Below are 26,542 nucleotides of genomic sequence, written 5' to 3' on the forward strand. Positions count from 1 at the left end.
AAAAGATATCTTGTCATTTGTTGCAATAAAAAGAATATGTTTGATCCTAGCTTGGCTGTGCTTACTGAAATGCTGCAGCCCACAGCCTTGAGGGCAGAAAGCCTGACTACTTCCTCCTCAGAGCACCCCTCATTTATACAGAATGTTTTGGCCCCCTTGTATGTTTTGCCTACAGTGTCAGAGCCCTTCTCTTCCTAAGGCAAAAGTCTCCAAGCTCTCCTTCCACTGTTGGGATATTTCTTACAGGGGTACCTTGAGCTTTCTATCAGGTTTGTAACCTCCTCCCCAGACTTCATGCTCTGCATGAAACCTACAATCAATTACAAAAAATTATGGTGTTTTTGACTTCCAGAGTTCAGTTGGAGCCCTACTGACTTAGCAAGAAAGAGGGAGATGTGGTGAATTCATCTTAGCTTGTAGCATCTCTGCACTGCACCTTTTCAGCTGTAGGAGGACCTGCCATTTTATGAAAGCAAACTATTGCAGCATGATCCAGAAAGCAGCTAAATGCTTCACTTCTATTTTTTCATTTGTCATCACATTTGATCTAAATCAAGTCTTACAGACTAAAAACAGATATTCCCTTGAAGTGTAGAATAATCAGCAAAAGTAAACTGCCTTTTTTAGAATTGTATTCTATAATAAGCAAGTGTTACTAGGAGTGCTAATATCACGAGGAGTGAGGAGAGAATTTTGTTTTGGTTTTAATTCATGATTTTACCACAGTTGCTCTGGGGCTGTTCTCGAGTGGCTGCTGTGACACCAGCTGTAACTCCCTCTTGGAAGCTGTAAAGAATGGATGTGCTGTTCTGAGCTGGGTGCAGATGCCTCCCCCAGCACACACACATGGGGTGCATGTGTGGGAATGGATATGAATGCATTGGCACATAGACACTTTATAAGTATTTTATATTTCCCTCAACGTTGTCCCATCTACAAAAGGAGATTGCTGAATCCTGGCCTCTGAAGCTCAGTGTGTAGCTATCCCAGACCTTCCTTAGCTATTTGCTCCCTAGCTTAAACTGATTTTAATTCTCCATCAAACTTCCCTTCATGAAGTTCATCAATTTTTCTTTTGACCTGGGGGACCCAATGACACCCATAGATCCCCGGTCTCTTGCATGGCCCCTGATCTCCATCTCAGAGGACCACATCTTTCCTTGGACATTTTTCACCAGCTCAGCTATTCCCATTCTGCCTTCAGTCTTACCCCTAGGCAATATGACTAGAGTGCCAAACTTTTTACATCTTCTTGTTCTTTGGAACAAAGAGGTTGTTTATTGGAGTGATGCCCAGAATATCATCTGCCTTTGTTGAAGGCACATAGGTAAGAGAGGGCAAGAGCACAGGGAGAGAAAGACATGCCCAGGAAAACAGAGGATCTCTTCCTCCCCTTGCCATTCAAGGTGAGATACTTCTTTCTTCACTTTTAATTTAAAGTTGTGCCAGCATCTTGACTTGCCTCTCACTTTCTTACCTGTATAGGAGATTACGTTATCTAGCACGCCAACCATCTACCTGTTAGGGGAGGTCAGAATTTTTTTTCCTTCTCCTTGTCCTCCGCTGGAGCTAGAACAGCAAAAAGACTGGGTATGAGAAGGACGTATTCACCCCACAATGCCAACCAGAGGGGCATTAAATGGGATCAAGACTTAGAAATCAGCATCAAATAGCTGTTAGGAACACATGGTACTTCACAAAGTGTACGCCAATGTGCAGAAGAACATCAAAGACCAGCTTCCAGGGTAAGGGCAGTACTGGGATATACTATGTGCAAAGGCAAAAGCACCTTTAGTTCCCTGGGCTCCTCTCCCCTCACTCATTTCCCCATCAGTGGATGACACTAAGTTATGACAGCTCGCAACTTAAGTCCATATCTCCTGTATCATTCACCTCCTTTAGTTGCTATGCTGGGTCCTGAGTGGCATAGAGCAGAGAAAGACCTTTCTTCTCCAGGTAATAAGGAAAGCCCTGTCCCTTTCTCAGCCAAAAGGTATTTTGCCATTTTCCCTTTTATGTTAGCATTTGACGTTAATCCACAGGAAACTCTATTTCTAGCCTCAGATCCTTTTCTGAGGTTCTGCTCTCAAACAGCATTTCCCTGTTCCTTTCATGCCTGTAAAGCTTATTCCTTTCCTTTGAATCAATACTGCTTTATTTAGGATAGCATCTTTCATAGAAAAGGTATCCTCAAATGCCTGCGAATACCTCCAGATCAAGGCCTGTATGAGAGACAAATTGCTGTAAGCAGTAAATATTGTATGGAGTGAAAACATTCGATCACGCTATATTTGTTTCACTAAACCGTATGTTATTGATTCCTTACCTCTTTGCAGCTCATAGATTTCATACCTGCATACTTTTCCTCTCCCCTCAAATGCTGGTTTTACCCAGCTTTGTTCTTTTTGCAGGTCTGATTACAGCTGCATGAAATCCTGAGGAAGCAAGATGCTCTTAATTAAAATATGTGCCCAGCTTATACGTGTAATGGGAATTTGAGATGCCCAGTTAGATATCTCTGTACCTCCCAGTATATCCAATCTCATTAGTTCCACCTAATTTATCTAACGTATTGCTTATTCAGAAGAGGTTCTGAGTATCCACCCCAGAACATCAGCACTGGTGTGTAACAGGCTACTGTAAAAAGTATCAGTATCATACACTGAAGGACTGGTACCTGCCTTGAAAAGGACACTAAGCCCAGACTTGTCTAGTCGTCTCAGGTCTGTTACATCAGGCAAATGGCCAAACTATAGTAGGAAGAGGTTGAAAGGCATATAGGAGGCCTTCTGGAGGGCACTCAAAGGAAAAATGATGGCTCTTCCTCCACAAAGCATCAGACCCATCTATATCTTCTCCCTATACATCCTATGGCAACCTTCCAGCCCCTGCCTCCCTGTCTCTGCACACACTGAGGCAGAGGTACCAACTTTTTCAGGGGCATCTCCTGTATGCTGAGGATTGTCCCTCTGAAATGTGAGCAAAATAGAGGGCAAATGGGAAGAAGAGCTTCTGGCATTAAGGTTTGGTTGTTTTTGTCTGACCAGAGAGTGTGAGAACAAAGGTTAAGAAGTATTAGCACATGCAGTGAAAACTAAAAGAAGCAAAGATCCCACATACTCTGATCCCCAAAGAATTTGAGTCCCCTCAGGATTCACTGATGTTAGGGACGGGTTGCTTGCCCTGCACACCAGACTGTGTGGCAGATAACTACCATCTGACACGGATTACCATCATCTACCACAGATACCAGCATCCAGCTGAATCCCTGGGTCTGGTGGGCTCAGAAGGCCAAATGCACTTCTCTGAAGGGCCAGAAGACCTTGCCACCCCCAGCACAATTTGGGACACTAAACACTGCACAGAAAGCATCTCTGGTGGCCTGCATGAGGGAACCCACAGCTCGGACCACATGGGCTCAGCACTCCTGTACAGAGGTGCTATGTCTAACGTACAGCACTGTTCAGGGATGCTGACGCTCAGTGTATATTTTAAGCATTGACCAAAAGAAATGCTTTATCATTCTGCACTCACACACCTGTCAATAACTTCCCTTTTATTAGCTAAAGCCCACAAAACTCACAACAAAATGTTTGACTGATCCTCTGGGTAGAATGCAGCATTTTCTTAGGAAACAATTATTGAAAACCAAAAATAGCCTCAACTTCTGTATGTCATTTTTCTTTTTAATGGGTCGTTAAAAGGCTCACTCCTGTTTCACATTACTCAGTACCTAGCTACAGCATTCATCACTTTCCTGGAACTGCTGCTCTTACTGGAGCATCCTGTGCTTCCCTGTAGACCTCTAGAGATATCCAGCCATTTTGTTCTAATATCATTATCCTTGCTAACAGCTGAATGTAATTGTCCAAGAGAGCAAGCTAATGTGTACCTCAAGTGAAAAACACTTGTAGAAAATCGAAGAAGAGAGCTGTGGCCAGAGAAGGGAATTAAGAGGCAGGACTCCCTGGCTCTACTTTCAGTTCTGCTTAGAGCTTGCAGCTTGGGAGAGATTTTTTAACCTCCTTTTGCCTCCATTTCTGAACTGTACAATGACACATGGAAGAGACTTGTTTGGAAATTTAAACAGTGTTTGCAAAGATCATAGATTTAAGGTGCTAAATGCACACACAAAAAAACTGGTCTGTGCTTCCTATAACTTAAATCAGAGCACTTTCACCCCCAAAAGGCAATTCTACCCATTTCCTTCTCCCACCATAGAATCATAGAACAGTTAGGGTTGGAAAGGACCTTAAGATCACCCAGTTCCAACCCCTCCTGCCACGGGCAGGGACTCCTCACACTAGACCATGTTGCCCAAGGCTCTGTCCAGCCTGGCCTTGAACACTGCCACGGATGGAGCATTTACCACTTCTTTGGGCAACTTGTGCCAGTGCCTCACCACCCTCACAGTAAAGAACTTCTTCCTTATATCTAACCTGAACTTCCTCTGCATAAGTTTGAACCCGTTACCCCTTGTCCTATCACTACAGTCCCTGATGAAGAGTCCCTCTCCAGCATTCCTTGTAGGCCCCCTTCAGATACAATCCATCCTCAGATTCTTCTTCTGCTGAGTTTTTCCTCCTTTTGGGTTATTATGTGCATTCATTTAAATTTCAGCCAGAGGCACGTGTAGAGGATGTTAGGAAAGCAATTCTAACAGGAAAGATGACTAGGTGGTGATCCTCTTCCCCATAACATGTTTAAAGGTAAGGAAATGAGCATGCAGAAGTGCCTGTCCCACAATTACTCAGTGTGGTTGCCAAGTGTTCCTGATCCGTGCCCCTGATGCTCAGGCCGCACACTGGAAAGACCACGGCAGTGCACTGCCATGGTTTCACATCCTTGCTGCAGTCACTCCGTTGCCAGCTCTGAGCCTTCCTGCCTGCAGCATACTCCAGTTATCTCTTGTCCTTCAGCTCACAGCTCTGCTTTGACTCCACCAGCTCCTGCACCCCAGGCCAGAATGACAACATGTTGTATGGCCTTGCTGAGTGAGAGGCTCCGTCCTCATGCAGATGTGTGCACGCTGTTCCCTTCCTTGGAAGAACGCAACTCGTTTCAGCTATCTGCACTTATCTGGCTCCCTCACTGAGTCTAGAGACAGCAGGAGTTGTTGGGTTTGAGATGTGCTATGGCTTTAACCACCTCAAAGATGCGTGAGGGAGCCAAAACACAATTCAGAGCTCACCGAGGTAATTTAGCCAAGTGAAGAACTTAAAGAAACCAGAAGGGCCAGGAAGACATGCTGGGGAGATGAAAGCGCATAATTTGTACATAACTTTGCATTTGAATGATGATGTTCACTGCCAGACAAAACTAGCACAAGCCTTAGGCTATGCCTGGTACGAAAGGCTGAGCCTTTATAGAGAGAAACAGAAGGAAAAAAAACCTGAAAAGCCATTACAGAATAAAATGTAAGTAGCTGCAAGAGTGAAGCCCAGTTCTGTGGCGGTCAGATGATCACCTTGGTTATTATTTTGTACCTAGTTACCAGTCTGTAATTGGCGCCTATAAATACAGAAAGTCAGCTCAGCTGGAAATAGATGTGATGTGCACTAATTAGTATCTCATCCGCTCAAAAATACAGAAAAAGGCACTGCCACATAAGCTGCAAAACTGAGTGCTACCAGATGAGGCTCTGGAAACACATCCAAGGAGGTCGTGTGGGAACTGGGAGACTCAATGGGTACACACAGAAGCAAGATGAGGAGAGGAAGGGTTTATAGGGAGCGTGTGGGAAGCTCATCGCTCCCAGAGTCTCAATGGGACATAGGGCTTTGTGGTGCTCAGTCACCAGGCTGGGATGTGCAGGCATACTTCTGTCTGACCACTTGCTCTTGACCTATGTGTAAGGCTGCTTTGCAGGAAGCACAGCAAGCCCAGCAGCACTAAAGCCATCATTTTGCAGCTTTTAAAGGCATTAGCTGCATGCTGGCGAGTCGCTCAATGCCAGCTGTAAAACTCGAGCCCCTGGTGAAATATGAAATGCAATTTCCACACAGGCAGCAAGGTGCAGGGACTGAGCACACACCCCCTCTCTGCCCAGGCAACACACGCCAGAGCCAGGATGATTTGTCCCACAGATCCTTTATAGCATTATCTCTTCCCTGTGAGCCCTGCTCCGGTGAGGTTCAGGCTGCAGAACCCAGATGGGAGCTCTGGATGTTTCCCTTTCTATCCACAGAAGCCCTTTTATCTCTCAGCTGCCAAAGAGGCATGTGGATCCTGACAGGAAAACAATCAGCAAGCCTCTCTATCAGCCAGACACATCAGGGACACTGGCATGTTTAAGCCTCACTCCTGTTTCCAGCCCTTTATCTGCCCATGTGCAGCTGTGTGACCCTTTGAAGAACCAGAGATGCTCCTGTATGATGTCGAGGGTGAGGATCAGCAAATGGCCCAGATCTGCTGCGAGGCTGCTGCCTGGCCTGACACCCTGGGAACAGCCCTGCCCTTTCCCTGCCTCTGCTGGTTTTGCCTGGGATAGGTGAATTTTCTTCACAGTAGCTGGTCTGGGGCAATGTTCTGGGTTTGTGACGAAAATGTGTTGATGTCAGGGATGTTTTCGTTATCACTGAACAGTGCCCACCCAGAGTCAAGGGCTGTTGTCCCTCTCACCACCCCACAGTGGGCAGGCTGGGGGTGCAGAAGGAGTTGGAAGGGGGCACAGCCGGGACAGCTGACCCCAACTAATCCAAGGGATTTTCCATACCATACAGTGTCATGCTCAGGTCTCCCACTCTCCAATGACAGCTGGGTGAAGAAGCAGGGTGGGAGGAACATTTGGAACATTTTTAGTGATGGTGTTTGTCTTACAAAGTAACCATTACATGAGATGGAGCCCTGCTCTCCTGGGGATGACTGAACACCTGCCTGTGATGGGAAGTGGTGAATGAATTCCTTGTTTCACTTTGCTTGCTCAGCTTCTGCTTCACCTATTAAACTGTCTTTATCTCAACTCATGAGTTTTCTCACTTTTACTCTTCAGATTCTCTCCCCATCCCAAGGTGGGGAGTGAGTGAGTGGCTGCGTGGTGCTCAGTTGCTGGCTGGGATTAAACCATGACAACACCCATCTCTGACAAGTGGCAAGGGGTGTTGGACAGAAAGGGAGTTGTGACTCTCATGGGGCTCCTTGTGACTTGTCACCTGCTAGCGTAGTTCATCCTACTTCTCTTTCATCTGCACTGAACCAGCACCATGTGAACCACATGAGAGACTGCTTCTTGGCTATCAATCCTGCAAGAAGCCCTGAATCTGTTTTAAAATAAAGGCTGAGTATTCTGAAAGATGAGGGACTGGGGTAAGGAATATATCTGAAAACATTAAATGGGAAGAAAACACAGATGTGTTCTCAGGATCTTCCAATACAAGCTCCAGGAAGGTTATGCAAGATAGGCACTATAGTATTCACATCCACTTTCTGCTGCTATTCAAAGCTGCTGCACAGTGCTAGAGGTAAGAACCTTCAGCCCTGGGATAGATGCCTTCAGCCTGCCTGGGCAGTGTCCTTCAGTTCTGCTCGAGCGTGAGGCAAATAAGAGTAAAAAAAGCATGTAATCAGCTGTAATTAAAACACAGCATCACCATCACACTTACCAGCAAAGGAAAAGGCTCCAGACAAGATGTCTCCTGCTCCCACAGAGAAATCTCTCTCCTCATCAACCCTCTGGGAGGGAGCAGGAGCCTTTTTCTTGCAAGGAGGAAAACTGAGGGTGATGTCTGTTAACAAAGGGGTTTAACAAAGGGTTACCAAGCAATTGCATGGCTGGGTCAGGAGCAGGTCTGAGCAATGCCCTGTTTGTAATGCCCAGGCAAAACATCCTTCGGGTATGCAAGAATTGAGTGGGGTAGTGGCTTCTGTATTGTGGCTGGCTAGGGGAACCAAAATCTATATTTATAGCACAGAGCTACCCAGTGCTTGATGCCTGTCAGTGGCTGCTGGTCACCACATGAGCTGAAGCAAATTAAACCCAATGACCTGTCTGAGCAAGGCTTCTTTGTCACATTGTCTGCTGCCCGTGCAGTAAAAGAAATTGGTTTATTTTTGTCCTGTCACTGACACAGCACAGCACTGAGGCGCAGATGTGGTGAATTTTCTCAGGCATTAAAGTGCTGAAATGAAACAGCCACTGCAGCAAATTTTGTCCTTCAAGTTCTTAAGCAGGACACAGATCATCACAGCCTGAGTCACCCAGCCTCGCAGCAGTATGAACTTGCTGTCTATACCCTGGGTTGCCCTTTTACGGTAAACCCACGTCCTCACCAGCCTGTCATAGCACAAAACGTTTAGCAGTGAATAGTATTTCTGCACCGGTAGGAACAACCCCTACAGCCTCAGGATGCAAAGAGTTTCTTCCTGGCAATCCACAGTGCAGCTGCCAGAGGCTACCAATGTGAGCCGGAGCCTTGGTGTTATTTTAAGCACAGTTCCCAGCTGCAGCAGCACTGTGTTCGCCAAAACCCTTCCTTCTAGAAAGGAAGGAAACTCGCCAGGCCATATGGTGACTTTCAGGGAGACCAAGTGTTGACTTTTTCCCAGCATGTTGTGAGGATAAAATTAATCCATGCTTTAGCACCATCGGTGAAGAATCCTATACACCTTGCATGTTCAAATCCATGAGTTTTGCCTGTCCCTTTAACTCTAAATTTAATACACAACCCTCACACTCCAGCCTGATGCCAGGACCTAAATGAACACCTGATTAATTCCTGTCACAGAACATATATGTGGCACAGTCACTGAGCTGTATTAAAAGCCAAAGGTAGAGACCCACATGTAAATCAGGTTGAATGAGGTCTTCAAGGGACAGGAGGTTGGTGTCAGACTGATGCAGAGCAGAATGCCAAGAAGAATTTGGGCATTTCTGATTCACCCATGGCTAGGTAGCCAGCCCCCTGCACACCTACATGGACCTAGGCCCTCAGAGTGACTTCCCAAGTTTATTGTTTTCCCTGGTTAGAACTGAGGTCAGGGCAGAGAGCTCCAGACACCCAGAAGGAGCGTTGATACTATGGGGTCAAACCCTGGCTACCAGTGACACCCCAGGGGCAGCACCAATGCTGTGAGAGGGCTGTACATACACACGTGCTATCCTAGACGTGGGAAACAGCAGGCAAAGGAAATGCATTGGTGTGCTGCACTTCCTGAGGGCACTGTACTGCCTGTGAGCTTGGTGATGTGCACATATAAACACCCCCATTCCAAACACCATTAAAAGAGGGGTGTAACAAGGCATGTGGAAAATACACTGGGGAGATGATTCTAGGTGCTTAGCCAGCTCTAAGGTCCCAAGCTCCAGCCTGCTTTCCTGTGATGTATCTCAGCAGTCAACACAAGCACCCTGGAGCAAATCCACCAGCAGAGAAATGGCTCCATGAATTCTAGGACTAGGTCTATAGCACTTGATGTGATGGTTGGCATAGTGCTTCAGTCACAAATGGGATGCTGATGGGGATGTTGCTGACCAGCATGTCTTGCTTTCAGCTGGTTTTGTTTAGGATATACATAGGCAACATCTTGATACACACCAAAATGTTTGGAGAAGAATAAGTTTACAAAGGGCCTGCCACAAGGTTAAGACTTCCAGTCTGAGATGGAGCCTAAAGAACTGCATCAAAATGAAGCTGTTCAGGCAGCCCTGAGGAGAATCTTTTGTTGGATGAGGCAAACCAGAGGGTGTACAGGGCTGGTCAGGCCCTCAGATTTCCTTAGCCACATGGTCCCAAAGCTCTGTTCTTATTCTATTAAGCTTGTGTGCAAGCTCCCTGTAACCAACCACTGCATAGTTTAGACGAGGAAAGGAAAACCTTCTCCAACACCCTTAGCAGTTGCTCATGCAATACTTAACATTATTGATGCTCAAAGGCTCTCATGGCAGCTTCTGCCTTGGCCCTCCCTAGACCTGAAATCCCTGTTGTTCTGGAGAGATATTAGGTAGCACTTACTTAAATCCTGAAGGCTGTGTAGGTACAAATCCGGACAGGACTTGTGTAAGCAGCAGGTTATTGCAGCAAATTCCTCGGCTCTCCAGACACTCAGTTTTGCACTGTGCAAATCTATTTTTTGGATGGTAAGAATCTGTGATCAAGGCATAGGCAACAATTTTTTGTGATGGCTGTTTTAGGTTGAGGAACCGTGAAGACTAAGTTGCTGTGATGCCATTTCAGAATTAAGAATGGATAATTTTTATTCCTCATCCATGTCTCCAGGCAGGAGGGGAGTAATGGACATTGCTTAAAATAGCACTGCTCGAAGGTATGTGTCCAATCTCTAGGGACAAAAAACTGGCTGCCCTACCTTGCATGTAATTTGTGAAGGGAAAAATACTTCAGGCTACTCCAGAAGAGCTGACATGTGGCTGCGAGAACAGTATGGTCCTAATGTCAGAATTGCATACAGGTGAGAAATCAGTTGGCAAACACAATGATGACAGACTGCCCCAGAGAAAGCTACCTGATTGCAGAGAAGGAACTGGGGTTATAAAGATGGAAAATTGCATGGAGGAGGAGGAAGCCAGCAGAATGGTTTTTAGTCTCAGCTGTTTGTACTGGAGACACTATGCACTGAGGCTGCAGGAGCTGCTGCTTCCACCAGACTCAGCAAACCCCCAGCAGTGGTGAAAGCTCTTGCGTCCTGGCCCTCCTCTCTTCCCCTAACTGCACTGGGTTACAACGATCATCTACAGAACTAGACAAACACAGATCGAGATAATGATGAACTATAATGGATTTGTCATTGAATAGGTGTCTCCCCCCCAAGTACCCACCCATCCTTCTACAGGTCTGGCTGTTTGGGCTCAAGGCTACCTCAGAGGGATACAGCTCTGTGGCCTTGGACACCACTGCTGCTGGGACAAGAGCTGTGAGAAACCTCATCACACCCTCTTCCCCATCACTAGGTAGCCACATTTTCTTGCCCATGGTCCTTGCCTCAGCTAAATTATGAGCATGCTAGTACCTTACTGACTCAGGCCCACTCTTGCCTTCCTGGCTCAGCCTTGGACCTGCCTTATCCCTACAGCATGCCTGACAACACTGCACTGTGACTGGCCCCAGTTACTGTCATTAGACCTGCTCTGCTCACCTTGCCCGGGTACTCTGGGACTGCCTCAGTGAGGCCACTGCCTCGCTGTCACCCTTTGCTCCAGCTCATCTTCCCTTACAGAGCAGCACCTGACATTGCTGCTCCCTGACACAAAAATTAAGGAAACCAAAACATTACAGGTATAACCTTGATACCACCAAGGGTAATTGCCGCCAGCAGCAGCGGCATACACAGGCTCTTCAGAAAACCTTCAATTGCTGTGGGACTATATGGATGGCTTTACTGGATGCTCATGGCAGGGGGGTTGGAACTAGATGATCTTAAGGTCTTTTCCAACCCAAGCCATTCTGTGATTCTATGAGTAGAATATTTTTTTATTTTTAATTAAAAAAGCTACATCTGTATACCTGGCAGTTTTGCTCATGGGTTAGCAACATTGCTGGTGCAATACTTCCTAAGGTGGGAATTTATTTGTTTTTGCCTTGGGCAGGTCTAAATTTAAAATCCTTTCAGTGCTGACGTGAGATAGTCCTGAAACCACCCCAGAAATAATAAATGCAGAAGTAGCAGAAATTAAAACTGTGCTACAGAGCCTGCCTGAAAGGCTCTTCCTGCCCAGAGACACCACTTGCCTTCCTGGCTCAGCCTTGGACCTGCCTTATCCCTACAGCATGCCTGACGACACTGCACTGTGACTGGCCCCAGTTACTGTCATTAGACCTGCTCTGCTCACCTTGCCCGGGTACCTTTGGAAGAAGATGCTGGGAGATAATTAGGCCTACAGAGACAAGGCTCTCAGTTTGGCAGGGGCTAAGACCTGAAGCTGGTGACGGGGCATCTCGTTGCTGCCGTACCTGCTTCTTGTCACTCTAATCATTCACCCTGCTCTTTCTACCCTCAAAAGCAGAGATGCAAATTCTTCCTCTCTCTCTCGCACCAGATAGGGTGTGGAAACTCTAGGTTTGGCCTTGCTTGGAAGCCTCCTTTCTTTGGCTTCAAAATCCCCCCGAGCAGCTCACTGTTTCAGGGTTGGCTTGCTTTTCTACTCCTGCAGACCCAGTCACACATGAGGAAAGGATGGCACAGCAACAGAGGCAAGTACAGAGACTTTAAGGCAAGGGACCTAGAAGGCTCATTTAGGAGGGCTCTATGAACAGAAGCTTTGGACAGGGTAGAAGACAGGAAATTGAGTGAGTGATGGTAGGCCAGGAGAAGGGCAGAGAAGCAGCTCCTGTGGAGAGTGAGGGCTCTGACATATGATAAGAAGGAAAAGGAGACTGTGCGGAACGTGGAGACCTCTGGGACAAGAGCAACTGAAAGCAATTCTGTTTTGCTGATAGAAACCCACTACATGATCAGGTACCAGCCAGGGTATTTCCTATGCTGTAGCAGCTCTGCTGGTTTCTCATTTCCTGCAGCATCCCTGCAAAGTTCTGACCCACATTCTCCTCGGTGCTGGTTCCTGATCCACCAATCCCTTCCCTTCTGCAGGCAGATAAGAACAAAGAAACTTCCCACCTTTTGCTTCCTTCTTTCCCTCCTCCCTAATCTGAGACCTCTTCTTTTGCCCCAGCTTCTCCAGTCACAAGCCATCATCATGCCATTTCAAGAGCAATGCTCCTTTAGAATGCACACCAGCTTAAAAGATGCCCTTACACCTCTGACTGAGTCCTGCCAGTTCTGAGGGTATCTGTGGAAAAAAATTTAAGAGCCAGATAAAACCACAGGAAGATCACATAACCCAAAAATACCAGACTGCTGCATAAATGATAAGCTCTTTGTACAATGACCAGTTCTCCAACTACTGGCTCAGGGTCCCACTGGGGAACACAATGGCTTAAGACATTTACATCAATAACAGATGGTTCTTTGGGTGCAATCTGCCACAGGTAATCCCATTCATGCTTTTTCTTTTGGATATTCAAACCCATGCTTAGTTATTAAAGTTAGGATGCTAGAACATGATTTTGGGAGAAAGAAATAAATTTCAGAGCAAATTTCATAGCAATGAAGTGTACAAGCTTTGGTTATATTTAGTAAAGCGATTATGGTTTTGTTCTGCTTTGTGTTGGACTGCTATCAGTTGATCCTGCCTCTTTTCATTCCACTTGTTCTTTGTTAAAATAATGAGGACATAACAGAAAGGAAATCACATGCCATTTAATAAGATTTCACATTAAGTAGTAGACCCACAAAGCATGCTGAAGTCTACTTGAAAGCCCTAGGGCTTTGCTCATCCTTCGTCACAATTGTTTTCTTTTTCCCTGCCAGAGCAAACTGTAGTGTCAATTGTGTCCAAGCACGAAGATAAAGCTTGTCAGCCCTTGTTAAGAAACTCTTAACATGTTGCCATGTTCACTCCAGCACTTTTCCTAAAGCTGACTGCCTAAGCCTGATCCCAATATGCCTGCAAACTTTTCATTACGATTAATTAGGTTCTTGTTAGGCCTAACTTTAGCAGGACAGCCTCTCCTTTTGCTTCCATGTAAGAAAGGCCAAATATGTCTTTAAGGTCCCTTTTAATCCAAACCATTCTATCATTCATTGCTCATGTGAGCTGCAGCTGCGTAAGAAAGCCTGCCCTCTTTCCCCTTAATTTGCTTAGCCTTGGAAAGCTACTAGAAGTTTCAACAAGGTACGCAACAGGCTCTCAGAGCACCACTTACATGTATTATTCCAATATGTGCCATCCAAGGAACATAAAGTAATACACAATTTCTTCGCTTGAGTGTATTTACAGCTAAAGGCCTACACAAGATTTGTGCTGTAGAACTTGTACGTCCAACCCTTGCCTACTCATTAACAAATGAAAAACTAAAGTTACTCAGCCTGAAGCATCTGCTGGTGTGTTCATTCTGCACCCATGCTGACCCTGGCAGCTTTCATTTAGGATCGGCCCCCTCTGCTAGAAGTTGTTAGGTTCCCCTGCTTAGAAATCTGCTAGTTGTATTTTTATGTTCTGCCCCAGTGCTTTGTGTTCCTACTGTTTTCTGCAGAGGCTGCATTTGCTGGCAGAAATTTATCTGTCATGATGCATCTAGATATTGTGTTCCTGATGAGGCCAGTTTGAACATTATGGTAACCTTGTGGTTGTAACAGGCAATTAAATTCAGCTAGAAAACCTGATTCTTTTAGGATCAAATCCTACTCCACAAAACGTTATAGAAGGTAGAAAAGTTTGTTTTAGTTTCAGGCAGTCAGGATCTGGGAGAAGGAGGGGAAGACAGTTAGAAAGAAAAAAACATTGCAAGATACCTTTTGTTAAAACAGGTGTTTTAAAGGCGATTCACTCTGCATGCTATTATTTCTAACTAAACTTAACTGCCTGCCTGTCCACCCTCCTCCCAGTTAATCACAAAAAACATCACTACAACAGTTTGAATGGAATATATGACAAAAGGTAGTCTACCTATGCATTGTTCACTGTCTGTATCTGCTGAAAGGGTGGAGGATTACTTGCACATAGCCACAATAGAGGAAAACCTCTTTTAAAAGGAAATGAGGCAACAAGTTCTCTTTAGTACATCATCCTTCATCAATGCAGCTACATTTCTTAAAGCAGAGAAATGTGAAATGATGACTTGGTAGCAGAGAAGAGCAAAGGCACAACCTAGGAATCAAAACCATGTTGTTCTGGCTTTCACACAGACAGTAAATGAAACACAGCTTGCAAAGATCCTTGTTCAAGCAACTGTGCCTCACTGAATGATGTGGCAGGGACAAAGGCACAGCACCAGCAGTGAATCTAAACCATCTGTTAAATGTCATCATGCGCAAAACGTGTTACTGCATTAGCTCCAGATCCAGGCATTCAGATTCACGTTCTGGATGACATACTAAATAAAGAGTAGAAAAATTGTAAGCTAACGGAAATGTTATCCTTAATCAAAATGGTATGCAATTAGTTACCCTGTTCAGAGAAAAGCCAGGACGGAGTTAGCAGACAGGTATTGTGTGCCAAGACCGATACTAAGCTGTCTGGGATTTCAAACACCCTGTGAGGGACCCAGAGCTGAAACAGCTGATCAGGACCAAGGTATCTAGCAAAGAAAAACTTCTTGTGGCACTGGGAGAAACTCTGAATTCCTCAGAGCAAGGTAATGCCACTGCTATTCCAAATATCTGCTCAAAATTATTTGAAGCTCAAAACCAAGAACTCGAGGCCTAAAGACGATCACTTTTATAACAGTTTTATTCAAGTCTGTGTGCTCTAGTGTTGAGACAAGGCCTAGATCAGCATTACACTGTAATACAATAATTTCAGCCATTGAACCAAGCCTGCTTGGCATCCTTGGTTTACAATTTACAGTACATCCAAAAAAAGAGCAAAGAGAAAAGAAATCCCAAAACGCCAACAACTTTCATTAGCTCTTTGCTTTGCTTAAATATTGTTCTATAACATAAAATAATTTAATACAAAAAAAGAACTGTAATCCAAATACACATAATACATTGACACAGAACAGAGGAAAGATACAGTAGATTATGCACAAGAGTATTCAGTTGATGTGTTACCTACAGTGAAACAAACTGGACATTAATATAACTATTTAAGCCCAAGAGGGTCAGAGGCAACAAGTCCAGGTCACAAATAAAGCTTTTTAAAAAATAATGCAATCTTCTTTTCCTCTAAGCTTACTGTTGTACAGAAGTTAAAGGAAGGTTCCAACAAATCACTTAATTTGACAACATTTCATCACAAAAACAAGAAAAACTTGGTGGCCTCTGTTATTTTACTCAACTCTGGGGTACATACATTACCATTTGCTAATGCAACAGCTTCATTGCAGGTTCTTCGGCAAAACATATCTTCAGGTGCTACTTCCATAGCAACAGACTTTTGAACACCATGAACAGAAGAGAAGACATACAGAGGTCTCCAAAACCAGACTGAAATACTTAAGTTGTAAGATGAATCCCAGTCTTGCGGAGTTTGGAGTTCCTTATGAAATACCCAACACCCTCCACACAGTGATTTCAACATAAGCAGGAACTATCCCATGACTCAAAAGAACAGACATGGGGGCATGATCTTCCACTAGAGTAATCTACTCACCTGGTTCTTCAGATTTACAACATTGTACCTAGGAAAGTCAAGTCACTGATTTTTGCATCTGGCTTTAAATAGAAGCAGGAGCAGATCCACAATTAATAAGGCAAAAGAAAGAAGTAGCTTATAAAAAAGAGGGAGGAAATACATTCTCTGGCTGAGAAATTCTTGGGATTTTCAAAGCCACAGAAGAGACATTGTTAAAAGCACAGGTATTTTCCCTGATTTTTCCATCACTGTTGCCCTGCCCACTCCATATAAGCCTCTCAAGTCAGGCAAAAAAAATCATCTCAGATATTTCCAGCTTGTTCTGAATTTACATCAAAGAAATCATATATACCAGCACAAAGTGCTGTGCCAGCAGCTGACAAACAAGAACCCTAGTACCAGTGGTGGATGTTGATCACTGTTGAACTTGTCAGGTCTGTCCACCAGCCTGGAGGGATGCATTTTTAAAATGAGAAAACACACCTGAGAAAAGGCCTCAGGTTAAACTGACATTTGCACATACAACCTCCATGCACCACTTACTACCCCTTTACAGCTGGCAATGTGCTAATGCAGAAGTTGTTGTTCTTTCTTCCTGTGTCAGAAAACATTCTCTAAGCTTACCCTGCTTGTGGTAAGAATTAGCAGTCAAAGCAGCATGGCATGTGCAGTCAGGGAAAGGCCACAAGGGCCTGCAATCAAACGAGCATTTACCCAGAGGCTTGTGAAGGAACTCCATCCTCAGGTAAATTGACTCTTTCCTCTGACAATCAACATACAGAGCCTGGTCCTTCACCATTAATCTCTACAGGACAATCCCCCAATTTAGGTTAAAAGAGCTTTGCTGAACTGGGGTCTTGTACATTTTGACCCACAGATACATTCCACTGACTTCAGTGATGTTTAAGTACGTGATGAACAGCTTTCTTGAATTGAGGCCTCTTCCCTTTTAACTTCAAAGTTAATTACCCTAAATATAAACTTTTACTACTAGATGTCCTTGGCTTTACGTGGTTTGCTATTATAACTGCCAAATATGAGGAGCACTGGTGCCTACTGACTTTCAGTGGATCTAGATACATTCTCCACTTTGAATTTAGCCATCCGCAAAGAGACTGCACAAAGAACAGATTTTACTCTTTGCCCAAACTCAACCTTTTTTCCTTCCCCCCCCCTTTTTTTTTCCCTGTGGCTTTATTCTTTACAGTCTAGGATTTCTAGATGTTATGGTTGTCAAGATAACCTTGAAAACAGAGCAATGGCAGAACTAAAGCAGTAACTGCTTGAGATGCAATGTGAAGAGTCAGCTCAGAGGTATTAGCTGCCCTATTCAGATACAAATGCTAACCCTGTTGACTTTGTAAGAGCTGCTCATTAAAGCATGCAAGACAGAAGAACAAGCCTGCTATGAATATCTGGGCAATCAGTTGAGGATGACAAATCATTTAGTGACACCAACTGGGCCTGGGAGAAAATACATTACCCATGCTGAGAAGTGGCCACATTGACAGATTCCAGAGAACCCAAGGAAGAAGCTCAGTTCTACTTCAGATGTAGATGAATTCAAGAAGCTCAGTGTGCAACAGAGCTATGCCAAACAGTAATCAGAGGCCAGGTTTGTTCTGAAACTCAATTAGGAGAAACCAAGTACAAAGGTTTCCAAATAACTTGTTCATCTATATATAATGAAATTGCTGTTAGCAGCATTCTTATCAATGAAGCTTGGAAAAAACAGCAGCACATCTCTCTGCTCCATTAAACCTCTCTCTCTCCCTCAACCCACCCCCCCCCCCCCGCCCCCGATTATTTTTCAAATAGTTTATTTTAAGCAAATAAAACTTTGGCATTCCTCCTGCAGATCTAAGCCCCCTTCTGCCAGCTATGCATTCATCTGACCCATCAGTTACAGACCTAACAATAGCCCACTTCAAGCCAAGCTTGTAAATCCATTACACTACACACTAAAAATGTGTCATGGTTTCTTAATATTAACTATATTGGGCTGTCTGCACATTATTAGAATTCAGATACAATAAGGACTGTATTAGGATCCGATACATTAGGAAAACAAAACTGCAAATACAGGGGAACAATCAGGATTGTGTGGAGGTCTGCTTTAAAAGCACGAGATTATTTTTAAAAAGATCTGTTTTCAAAAAAACAGACCTTCACTTTTAAAAGCAGAAGTGACCAATATGAAATCACCTTTTGGTCTGTGGACATTCAGCTCTTGCACAGGTTGGAAACCATCAGGAAAACACCCTGCCTTGTCATTTATTGTTTCTTTTGGAGACATACATAGCAAGCGCAAGTGTAATCTTAACTTTTAAAACTGAACTGCTGGATTTATTTTTCCATCAGGAATTTGCATGTCAAAGAGCCAAATACAAGTGTTTGCCTCTGTCTTCCCATCACTCCAGCCTCAACTGCCTACCTAGAGCAATTCTTACCAAAACTTACACCTTCTTCCCATTCCATCTCTACAAATGAGGTAGCTCAGGGTAAAATAAAATTAAACAACCAGCCCACTACACACTCCTTAAATTCTTCTTTAGGACACAACTTACCTACAATGCCAATAGATTACCAAGCAGCTAGTATCCCTCTGTCCTCTGCTTACTATATTAAGAAGGATAATTTCTCTATTTTATTTGCTATTTTCTGCCAACCTCTGCTTTCACTTCTCCCAGTTGTGTCTTACACTTCCAGCTTGGAAACATTTAAGGTCAAAGCACACCTAAAACATGTATTGGTTTCCATCTTAGGCCTGCAAGTACTATGGTAGCAAGAATTAATAACCAATAAAGATGGGATAGAGGCAGAATTCTCATTGAGAGATACGGATAACACATTTATATAATGCACATTACTAAATGGGAGGACATGAAATGTTTGGTGTGTGCTGGTGTGTGATGGCCTGATGTGTGATGAAGAACGCTATAGTACTAAAAGCTACAACCATCGAGTTCCCTCCAAATAACAACCTCAGGCCCTAGCAAGGAGGCATGAAATGGAAGGCACCTGGAAACACAGGATGCACCTAACACATACATATGTATTTCACAGGCTCAAACAAAAAAACCAGCCAAACAAAAACCCTGCAAAACCAACAAACCACAAACAGTGCAAGAAGCCATTCTCAGGAGGAAAATTATGTTCCTGGTCATTTAGCACCAAAGGAAAAAAAGAAATAAAAGAAAAATATTTTTCACTCCTGTACAGAGGGAGATGAAATGTGTTTCTTGTATACAAACACTGTTGAAATGCTGAAGACTTTCCAGTTGCAGTTCCTTGTTAGATAGGATCAATAATAAGTCTGGTAGCTACATCAGACCCACCACCCAGTCACCAGTGGCTATTTACCTTTTTCATCAAGCACACACACCTCAGCCTGCAAATGACTTTCTTTTAGCATTCAAAAATAAAGCTGACGTAGGCCATTTCAGAAGCTGTATTCATCTCTGACCAATGGCAAAGCTGCTTGAAAAAGCTGAGCATGAGAAAAAAACAAAAGCAAATGCACATTTTAACTGCAGCATGTGACTGCATACTAGTGCGTTCAATACAGCGAGCAGCAGAATAAGCCATAAATGCATTTCCATACTGCCTCACAATAGACCTAAGTTCTTCTTAAGACTCTTGTGTTTGTTAACCACACAAAAAACCTCGAAACCAAACCAAAACAATCCAAACCACAGATTGAACTGGAAATAGCAAAAGAAAAAAAAGGGGGGGGGGGAGAGAGAGAAAAATTTGGTTAAAGATGCTTTCTGTCCAGCTGGATACAATACCACTGGCTGTGCATCTTACAATAGGAAACTTAGAAAACCAGAAGAATGCATTCTTTCCTAAAGATATCTTAATTAAATGATCAACCATAGTTATGAAGTCTGAAAGTTACCTTCCGTGACAGCATGTTTTGGTTGTCTTTGCACATAAATGCTGTATTTATTGCTTGTTCGCAAATATGTTTTAACACATGCCTACCCCCTCACTCTTAACGTCCACTTTTACCCGAACTATAGCCTGGAGTTATAAATATGGAAGTTAAGAAACTGTTCTGCAGCAACAGGGGAAGGATCAAGGATCAGAAATCTTCATTTCCAACTATAGGAGTCCTTGTTTCATACTGAAAAAAGTGAAGCCAGAAGGATGACCTGTTATCACTGTGCAAGATATAAGCCTCCTTATTTGCCATACAGTTGGTAAGAGTTCTTGGGAATATTTCTAGAACACATGGAAAAGGTTAGAAAGCAGTAAGCACTTTTTCCAAGAAGAAAGGTTTCCAAAAAACCCCCAAATAAACAAACCCATTAGTATTAGCTTAAAATTACTTACAAAAGTAACAGGCTATCATTGAATTCTGTGACACAGTATTGGGTTTGCTTTCATACATTTAATGGGACTCCAGCTCCCATATTCATCCCACAGAGATGAATTCCAGTTTCAAATAAAAGTTAAGCTTAATATACAAAGGTGACTCCAGTAATTTTCCATTTAACATAACGCTTTAGATGGCAAAGACCTTTCTTTACTTGACCGTTACTGCCTCACCTTCAACAGAATGAGAGGTATCTGGTTTCATGCCACATCCAAGTAATATCTCTATGCAGTATTGTCCATCAAGTCTTAAGATAACAGCATGCTATGAAGAGGAAGGCAACTACTCCCATTCCTAGAGGTACAGAAAAATACTTCATCATAAAAGCATGCCAAACCAGAACAGGCTTTTCCACATCAATGATGAAAAATTCACTTTGAAAATACTCACTTTGTTAGGAAACCATTACAAAAAGAATATTTTCACTGAGGTTCCTGGCCCCATGCTGAATATCAACCCATTGTAATAAAAACCTGAAGGAAAAAAAACACCCAACACACCTATATAGAGTTACATATGCACCTCTGAAAAGGATTGGAAGGAGACAAAACCTACTTGCTGGCAAAATAGAGCATTGTGCAGTCCATAGGAAGCAACAGTGTTAGAAACTATTATCACTTTAGTTTCGACACAAAAGCTTTCTTCTCTCTCTACCTTTGTCCCCCACTCAATTTCTATGAAAACAGTAGAAATCTATCAAAGAATTTGTCATTTTTTGCACTGGTTGCTATGTCTGTGCTCTCCCCCCAGTTTTACAGGAAAAACAAACAGGCGACAAAGATAGCATATTTTGAAGGGCTGGCAAACTTTTTTCTATTTCCTAAATGGCCACATCAGTTATACAAATTAATGATGTATACTGCCAGCTGACTATTTAAAATAAAATACTTTTCCAGACCAGAAAAATTTCTCTCAGCAACAATCTTGCAACTATCAGTTTAAAAATGTGTCACTTCCTCCTTGTGAGCCCTGTAATTATTTAAACACACTTTACACCATTCTTTTGTCATTATGTTTAGACTGCTCAGTGATTTTACGCTCTCATTGTATCTTTTTCTCAGAAAAAAATATTCAGTTATTTAAGAAACAATACATTTATTAATATTTTTTAATAGAAAGCTTTTCACCATCTTCCTCAAGAGCACTGCTGGAAGGGTATGTCAATCAACAATATTCTGGAACTTTTGTCTCCCTGACAAATCTCAATACTAACAAGTAGGAAAAAAAAAAAAAAAAAGACCTGTGAGCTGATGGGCTTATATGTTCTCAGTGTCTACAGTGGAGATTTGGAGCACCTCAGCTCCAACAACTAGGAAGGAAACTCCCAAAATATTAAGAAAGGAGGGAAATTAAGCCAGGATAGCACAGATAGAAATAGGGAGAGGATACCAGCTAGCTTAAACATGCACATAGCCTCTAGGCTTCAGGGCACCAGTTGCAGCAGCTTTTGGGATGCATAAGGTAAAGCACCTGAGAACTCTTTGGCTTGAGAGCCCATTCCACCTGCCAGAGAATACCCACCACCTCCTAAAGCCACTAGCTTTGGTTCTACAGCAGACTCCTCTTGCCTGATACCTCAGGATAGCCACAGGGCTCCCAGCTGGAAGACAGTTATGGGTTGATGCTCAAAGGCTACCTCACCTGCTAGATGGTGAAAAGGTATTATCCAGGGAGTGTTAAGAAACAAACAAAAACCCCCAACAAAACAGCAACATAACACACCCAAACCCACAAACCAAACCAAACAAAAAAACCCACAAAACAAAAAAACACCACCACGACACCAACTGTTACACTTCTACCTAGTCTTTCTGTCAGCTTTGTAATAGAGAGTATCTAGGTTGGAAACCCTGATCTGAATCCTTGACTTTTTGTCATCTGTCCTACCTAGTTCCCTTGATGTAACAATGTCTATTTGGTATTAGGGAAGATGGTCTTCCGAGCAAAATACTTGCCATGGGTCAGCTACACACCACTGTCACCAAGTTGTTATCTAAAAGGGAGAAAGGGGAAAGGGGTTTTGATGCTTCATCCTCAACTTTCCTAAGCAAAAGAGGTGACACAACAACTTGGCTTTACAGCTGTCTTGTCTGCTGGGGATTTGACAGAAACCTTATGGTTGACTTGGTAAAAGTAACTGGCCAACTATCATAGAGTTTAGTGGGCTGAGTAAACTAACATGATCAGAAAAGTAACCTCCCACTTCATGCAAGTAAGCAGATCTTTTTCTGTTTAAACAGATCTATTCCAGGTGATGCCTTAAATGATGATGTTTCCTATGACATTTGTAATGATACTTTTTAGATAGAAAACATTACATTTCAGAACTGCTAATCCAGTTTTGTTTCAGATGGTAAAATGGTAAGGGAGAGTATGAAAAATAGATATTTTTGATCTCCTACTTTTATGACCCTCTGATCATACCTTGAGTTTTTCTTTACAGCACAATCCAAATTAACCATCTGCTGGGTGGGGTTTGGCTGAGTTTTCAGAAATGGAAAGCAAAAGGATGAATGCTTAAGAAATCAATAATGCTAAAGGTCTTCATTTAACAGAAGTGTAAGCAATTCAGGTTTTCTTTATAAGTATCTTAGCTCCAAATCAGAACACCTTGCCTTCAGTCAACAGCCTATCCAGCTTCAGCAGCTGGATAGCACCATTAAGGCTAGCTCTGGAGCATCCACTGGGGAAGCCAGCAAAAAGCAATTCTGCCATTAAACACATTTCATGGAATGTGATCAACAAGAAACCTGTGACCTTTCTACAGGAAAATATACTGTAATTGCTTGGAAAAAAAAAGATGCGCTTGACTAATGGCAACATGCTGGGTTTAGCCCTCGAACAGAACTAAAACCCCTTAAGTACAGTACCTCCCCACACATGCTGGTTTTTAACATTAGGTTACAAACATTTAAAACACACAGGTTCTCTGTGCTGACAACTTCGAGAAAGTATTCAGCTACACTGCCTTCATAGACTGCCCTAACAGGTTGAGAACTGCAACAGCAGCACTGTCAAATCACTTATTTGTACCCAAATGGTCAGTAGATTAGCAAAATGAGCATTGAGCATTGATCTGTACAAGAAGAGTGAACAGATATGCTGTACCCTGCAATAAAGCAGACTACCCTATTACGCTTATATAAAGGCCACATCCTTTATTTATAATGCCAAAACTGGGGAAGAGTGAAGCTCTCATTAAAGCCAGTAAGATATACCTGCAGAGGCACATACACACTTGCAGTCTCTGTACAGAATGTTGTGAGCATAGGCACGCCCTATTTGTGTGACTTCCTCCTTCAACACAGGGGTCTGTTCTTGCTCCAGTTAGGAGTTTTTACATATTTGAACAAGAATAAAGTTTTACATGTCTATAGTGCCTTTCACTCAAAGATCTCAAAGGACTTTATACCTATTATATATGTCCCAACCCCTCCCCCTGTGAGGTAGGTATTATTCCTATTATTTACAGATGGGGAAATTCAGGCACAGAGGTTACATTATTTGCCCACAGTCACACAGTGAGTCAGTGACAAAATAAAACAGAATCCAGATGTTCTGATTCCTGTTTGCACAATCCAACTACTAACAAGCCTCAATTTCAAAAGAGCCTTAAACAATTATCAGTGCGCAGAAGAACAGTCTTGGGTTTCAAGGGCCACTCCTAAAAAGTGTAAGAAAGGAGTAAAACCAGGAAGGAAAAAAAAAAAACCAAACAAGTGAGAGGACACAACCAAGCCAACACAGCTTTAAAGAAAGAGTTCCTGCTAATTTCTCTCCCAAAGCTGCAGCAGCTTGACTACGAGCCTGGGATACAGAGGATGGGGAAAGGAGGCTGATGAAACTAAAGTTTTAAACAAAAAAGCAAGCTAGAGTTAACAGCTATACCATAAGCCTTCATCTTTTTGAAAGCACAGGATCATAGAAAAATAGGGCCAAGAAGGACCTCAAGAGATCACTGAAGTCCATCCAATCTGCCTTGAAGTCAGGACCAACTACACCTACTCATTCCCAACAGTCTAGTTGGTCTGTTCTCAAAAAACTCCATCAGTGGGGATGCCATGCCCTTTCCTCTGCAATCTGTTCCACCTTGCACTATCACATGAGCAAAAGAGGACAAGTGAGTCTAAGATAGCTACTTCTGCTCCTTTGGTGGGGGTACCATGATTCCAGGCCTATCTAATGATCTGAACACATTTTAGAGAATGTAGTCTCCAGATATTTACTTGGTTTTGCCCTGGATTCCTTGGGAAAACATCAAACACTGGTGTCTGCTGCAGTGTAATATTTGAGTTTTGAAAATACTGATTAATACCAGGATAGATATCAATATACTTACTGCAAGTGCCAAATCCTACCAGGTCAGTAACAAAGACTTTGATATGATAATTTTAGCTTATTGCAGATTCAAACTGCAATAAGAGGGCAGGGAAGACTACAGAAAAATCCCACAGCAAGTCAGCAGCTCAGAGCTGACAAGTTTCATCCAACTGCAGACAAAAAGCAGGCAGTTGAACAACACATCTTCAGCAGAGGCAGCACCATATGATCTCTGTAGCATCCCTCCATCTCATCTGTCTTCAAAGTGCATTCTCAGTGCAAAAAGTAGGATTGAATTTAGAGGGGCTCACTGTCCCCAGTGGATTTCATACTAAGACCAGAATTCTTGCTTGAGTTCATATGCTGCAGCTTTGTTTGTGTTAAGTTCACTTCTGCATAGCGGAATGGTGCTGTCCTGGCTCTGCCCCTCAGCATCTATGTCCAACAGTGTCCGCTCCTCTACAGGAAGACCCACCTGGAAAGGAAGCAGTGCAGGCAGTCCAGGTCTCTCTTCTACAGTGCTGCTGCTACTAGCAAAACAAGAGTCCAGATTGCTTGGAGTATCAGTGCTTGAACTGTTGGCAGAAGATTCACCCTTGGCATTGCTGGGTGATACAAACCACCAGGGATCAAGCCGCTGCCGCCCGGCTGCTGGACGTGGCCGAGGCAGGAATTCCAGTGTCTTGGGTCTTTCCAGTGTGGGGTCCTGCTGTGCATTCCATCGTCTCGGGGCTGGAGGGAAAACAAGGTTGGGGTCTGGCAGGCGAGGGACCTCACTGGGATCTCTACTTGGACTAGGTGTTTTTAATACACCTATCCAAAACAGAGGATGTAAGAGAAGAGGGAAACATGTTAGATGTCACTGCTACATGGTTCCAACAGATCTTAGTTTACTGTATGTATACTGCTAAAATACTTTCAAAGCAGAACGCCTCCAGTCAGAATCTACGAACTGTGTATCTTCAGGATCACACCAATCTGAAATAACTGTCTTCTTTAACCCTATGCTGTTCTCAACACATTGCAAGACACTGACTTAGCACAAGCAACAAGTTTTGTTCATTCTCTCCATTGCTTTCTTCAATTCTCACACTGAAGAGCATGGGTTTGACCTCCTACCAGAGGTGAGGACTCTCCAAATCCTTCCAAGGGCACATTACCCATTAACAACTCGAATGGATCAGGGAGACACTTGCACAGCAGGGTATGTGACACCTATTTGCAGTGAGCAGGACCAACTTCCTGAAGAGTCAATAAACACCACCTACTGTGGACACTTGCTGTTTGCTTTTTGTTTAGGGGTGGAGGATGGTGTTTTCTTTTTTCTATAAACACAACATAACCTTTAAATTTTCATGAATACCATTTTAATGAGTATTCTCAGCTGCATTAACCCACATTTTACTGCAGACTGCCATTCAATAGGCAACCTCACGTTTTGTTTTACCACTGGGAAAAGTCTAATTAAATCAGATTTTAATTTATTATTCTAGTCCTTTTTTTCCCTCTGAATTACTAGGGCAAGAAAATAGGAAAGCATTTTTTAAGTTATCAAGTCATAGCTACTCCTAAAGACTGCAGCAGTGAGAACACTGCCTACCCAGGAATATCCCTTTTGCTTGCAAAAGAATAAGAGCAACAGTGGCACAGCCCCAAACTGTTTTAGAGATCCCGTTTTCACTGCCTTAGAGATCAGAATTTACTTTGAAATTCTAACAGCAATACAAAAAAGTGTATAAAGACAATGGATATGG

The 26,542-nt window shown here is 43.2% G+C and overlaps 1 protein-coding gene across 4 annotated transcripts in view; it reads right to left on the reverse strand.

Annotated features, from left to right (window-relative positions):
• Positions 1 to 15,218: 15,218 nt before the first annotated feature.
• MAP3K9 (mitogen-activated protein kinase kinase kinase 9) overlaps positions 15,219 to 26,542 on the reverse strand; it is a 61,858-nt gene continuing 50,534 nt past the window's right edge. The window contains exons 11-12 of one of the 4 annotated variants that reach the window (XR_003991121.1): positions 20,642 to 25,601; positions 15,219 to 20,314 (exon numbers count right to left, since the gene is read on the reverse strand). Coding sequence is in view for 3 of the 4 variants with exons in the window: in XM_030484079.1 (XP_030339939.1) it covers positions 25,120 to 25,601 (482 nt within the window). In the remaining variant the exon portion in view is untranslated. Of the gene's footprint in view, positions 25,602 to 26,542 lie in introns of all 4 variants that reach the window. The other 3 variants (XM_030484081.1, XM_030484080.1, XM_030484079.1) reach the window with 3 other exon arrangements.

The sequence above is a fragment of the Strigops habroptila genome, chromosome 4 (assembly GCF_004027225.2).
Source record: "Strigops habroptila isolate Jane chromosome 4, bStrHab1.2.pri, whole genome shotgun sequence".
NCBI classification, from domain to species: Eukaryota; Metazoa; Chordata; class Aves; order Psittaciformes; family Psittacidae; genus Strigops; species Strigops habroptila.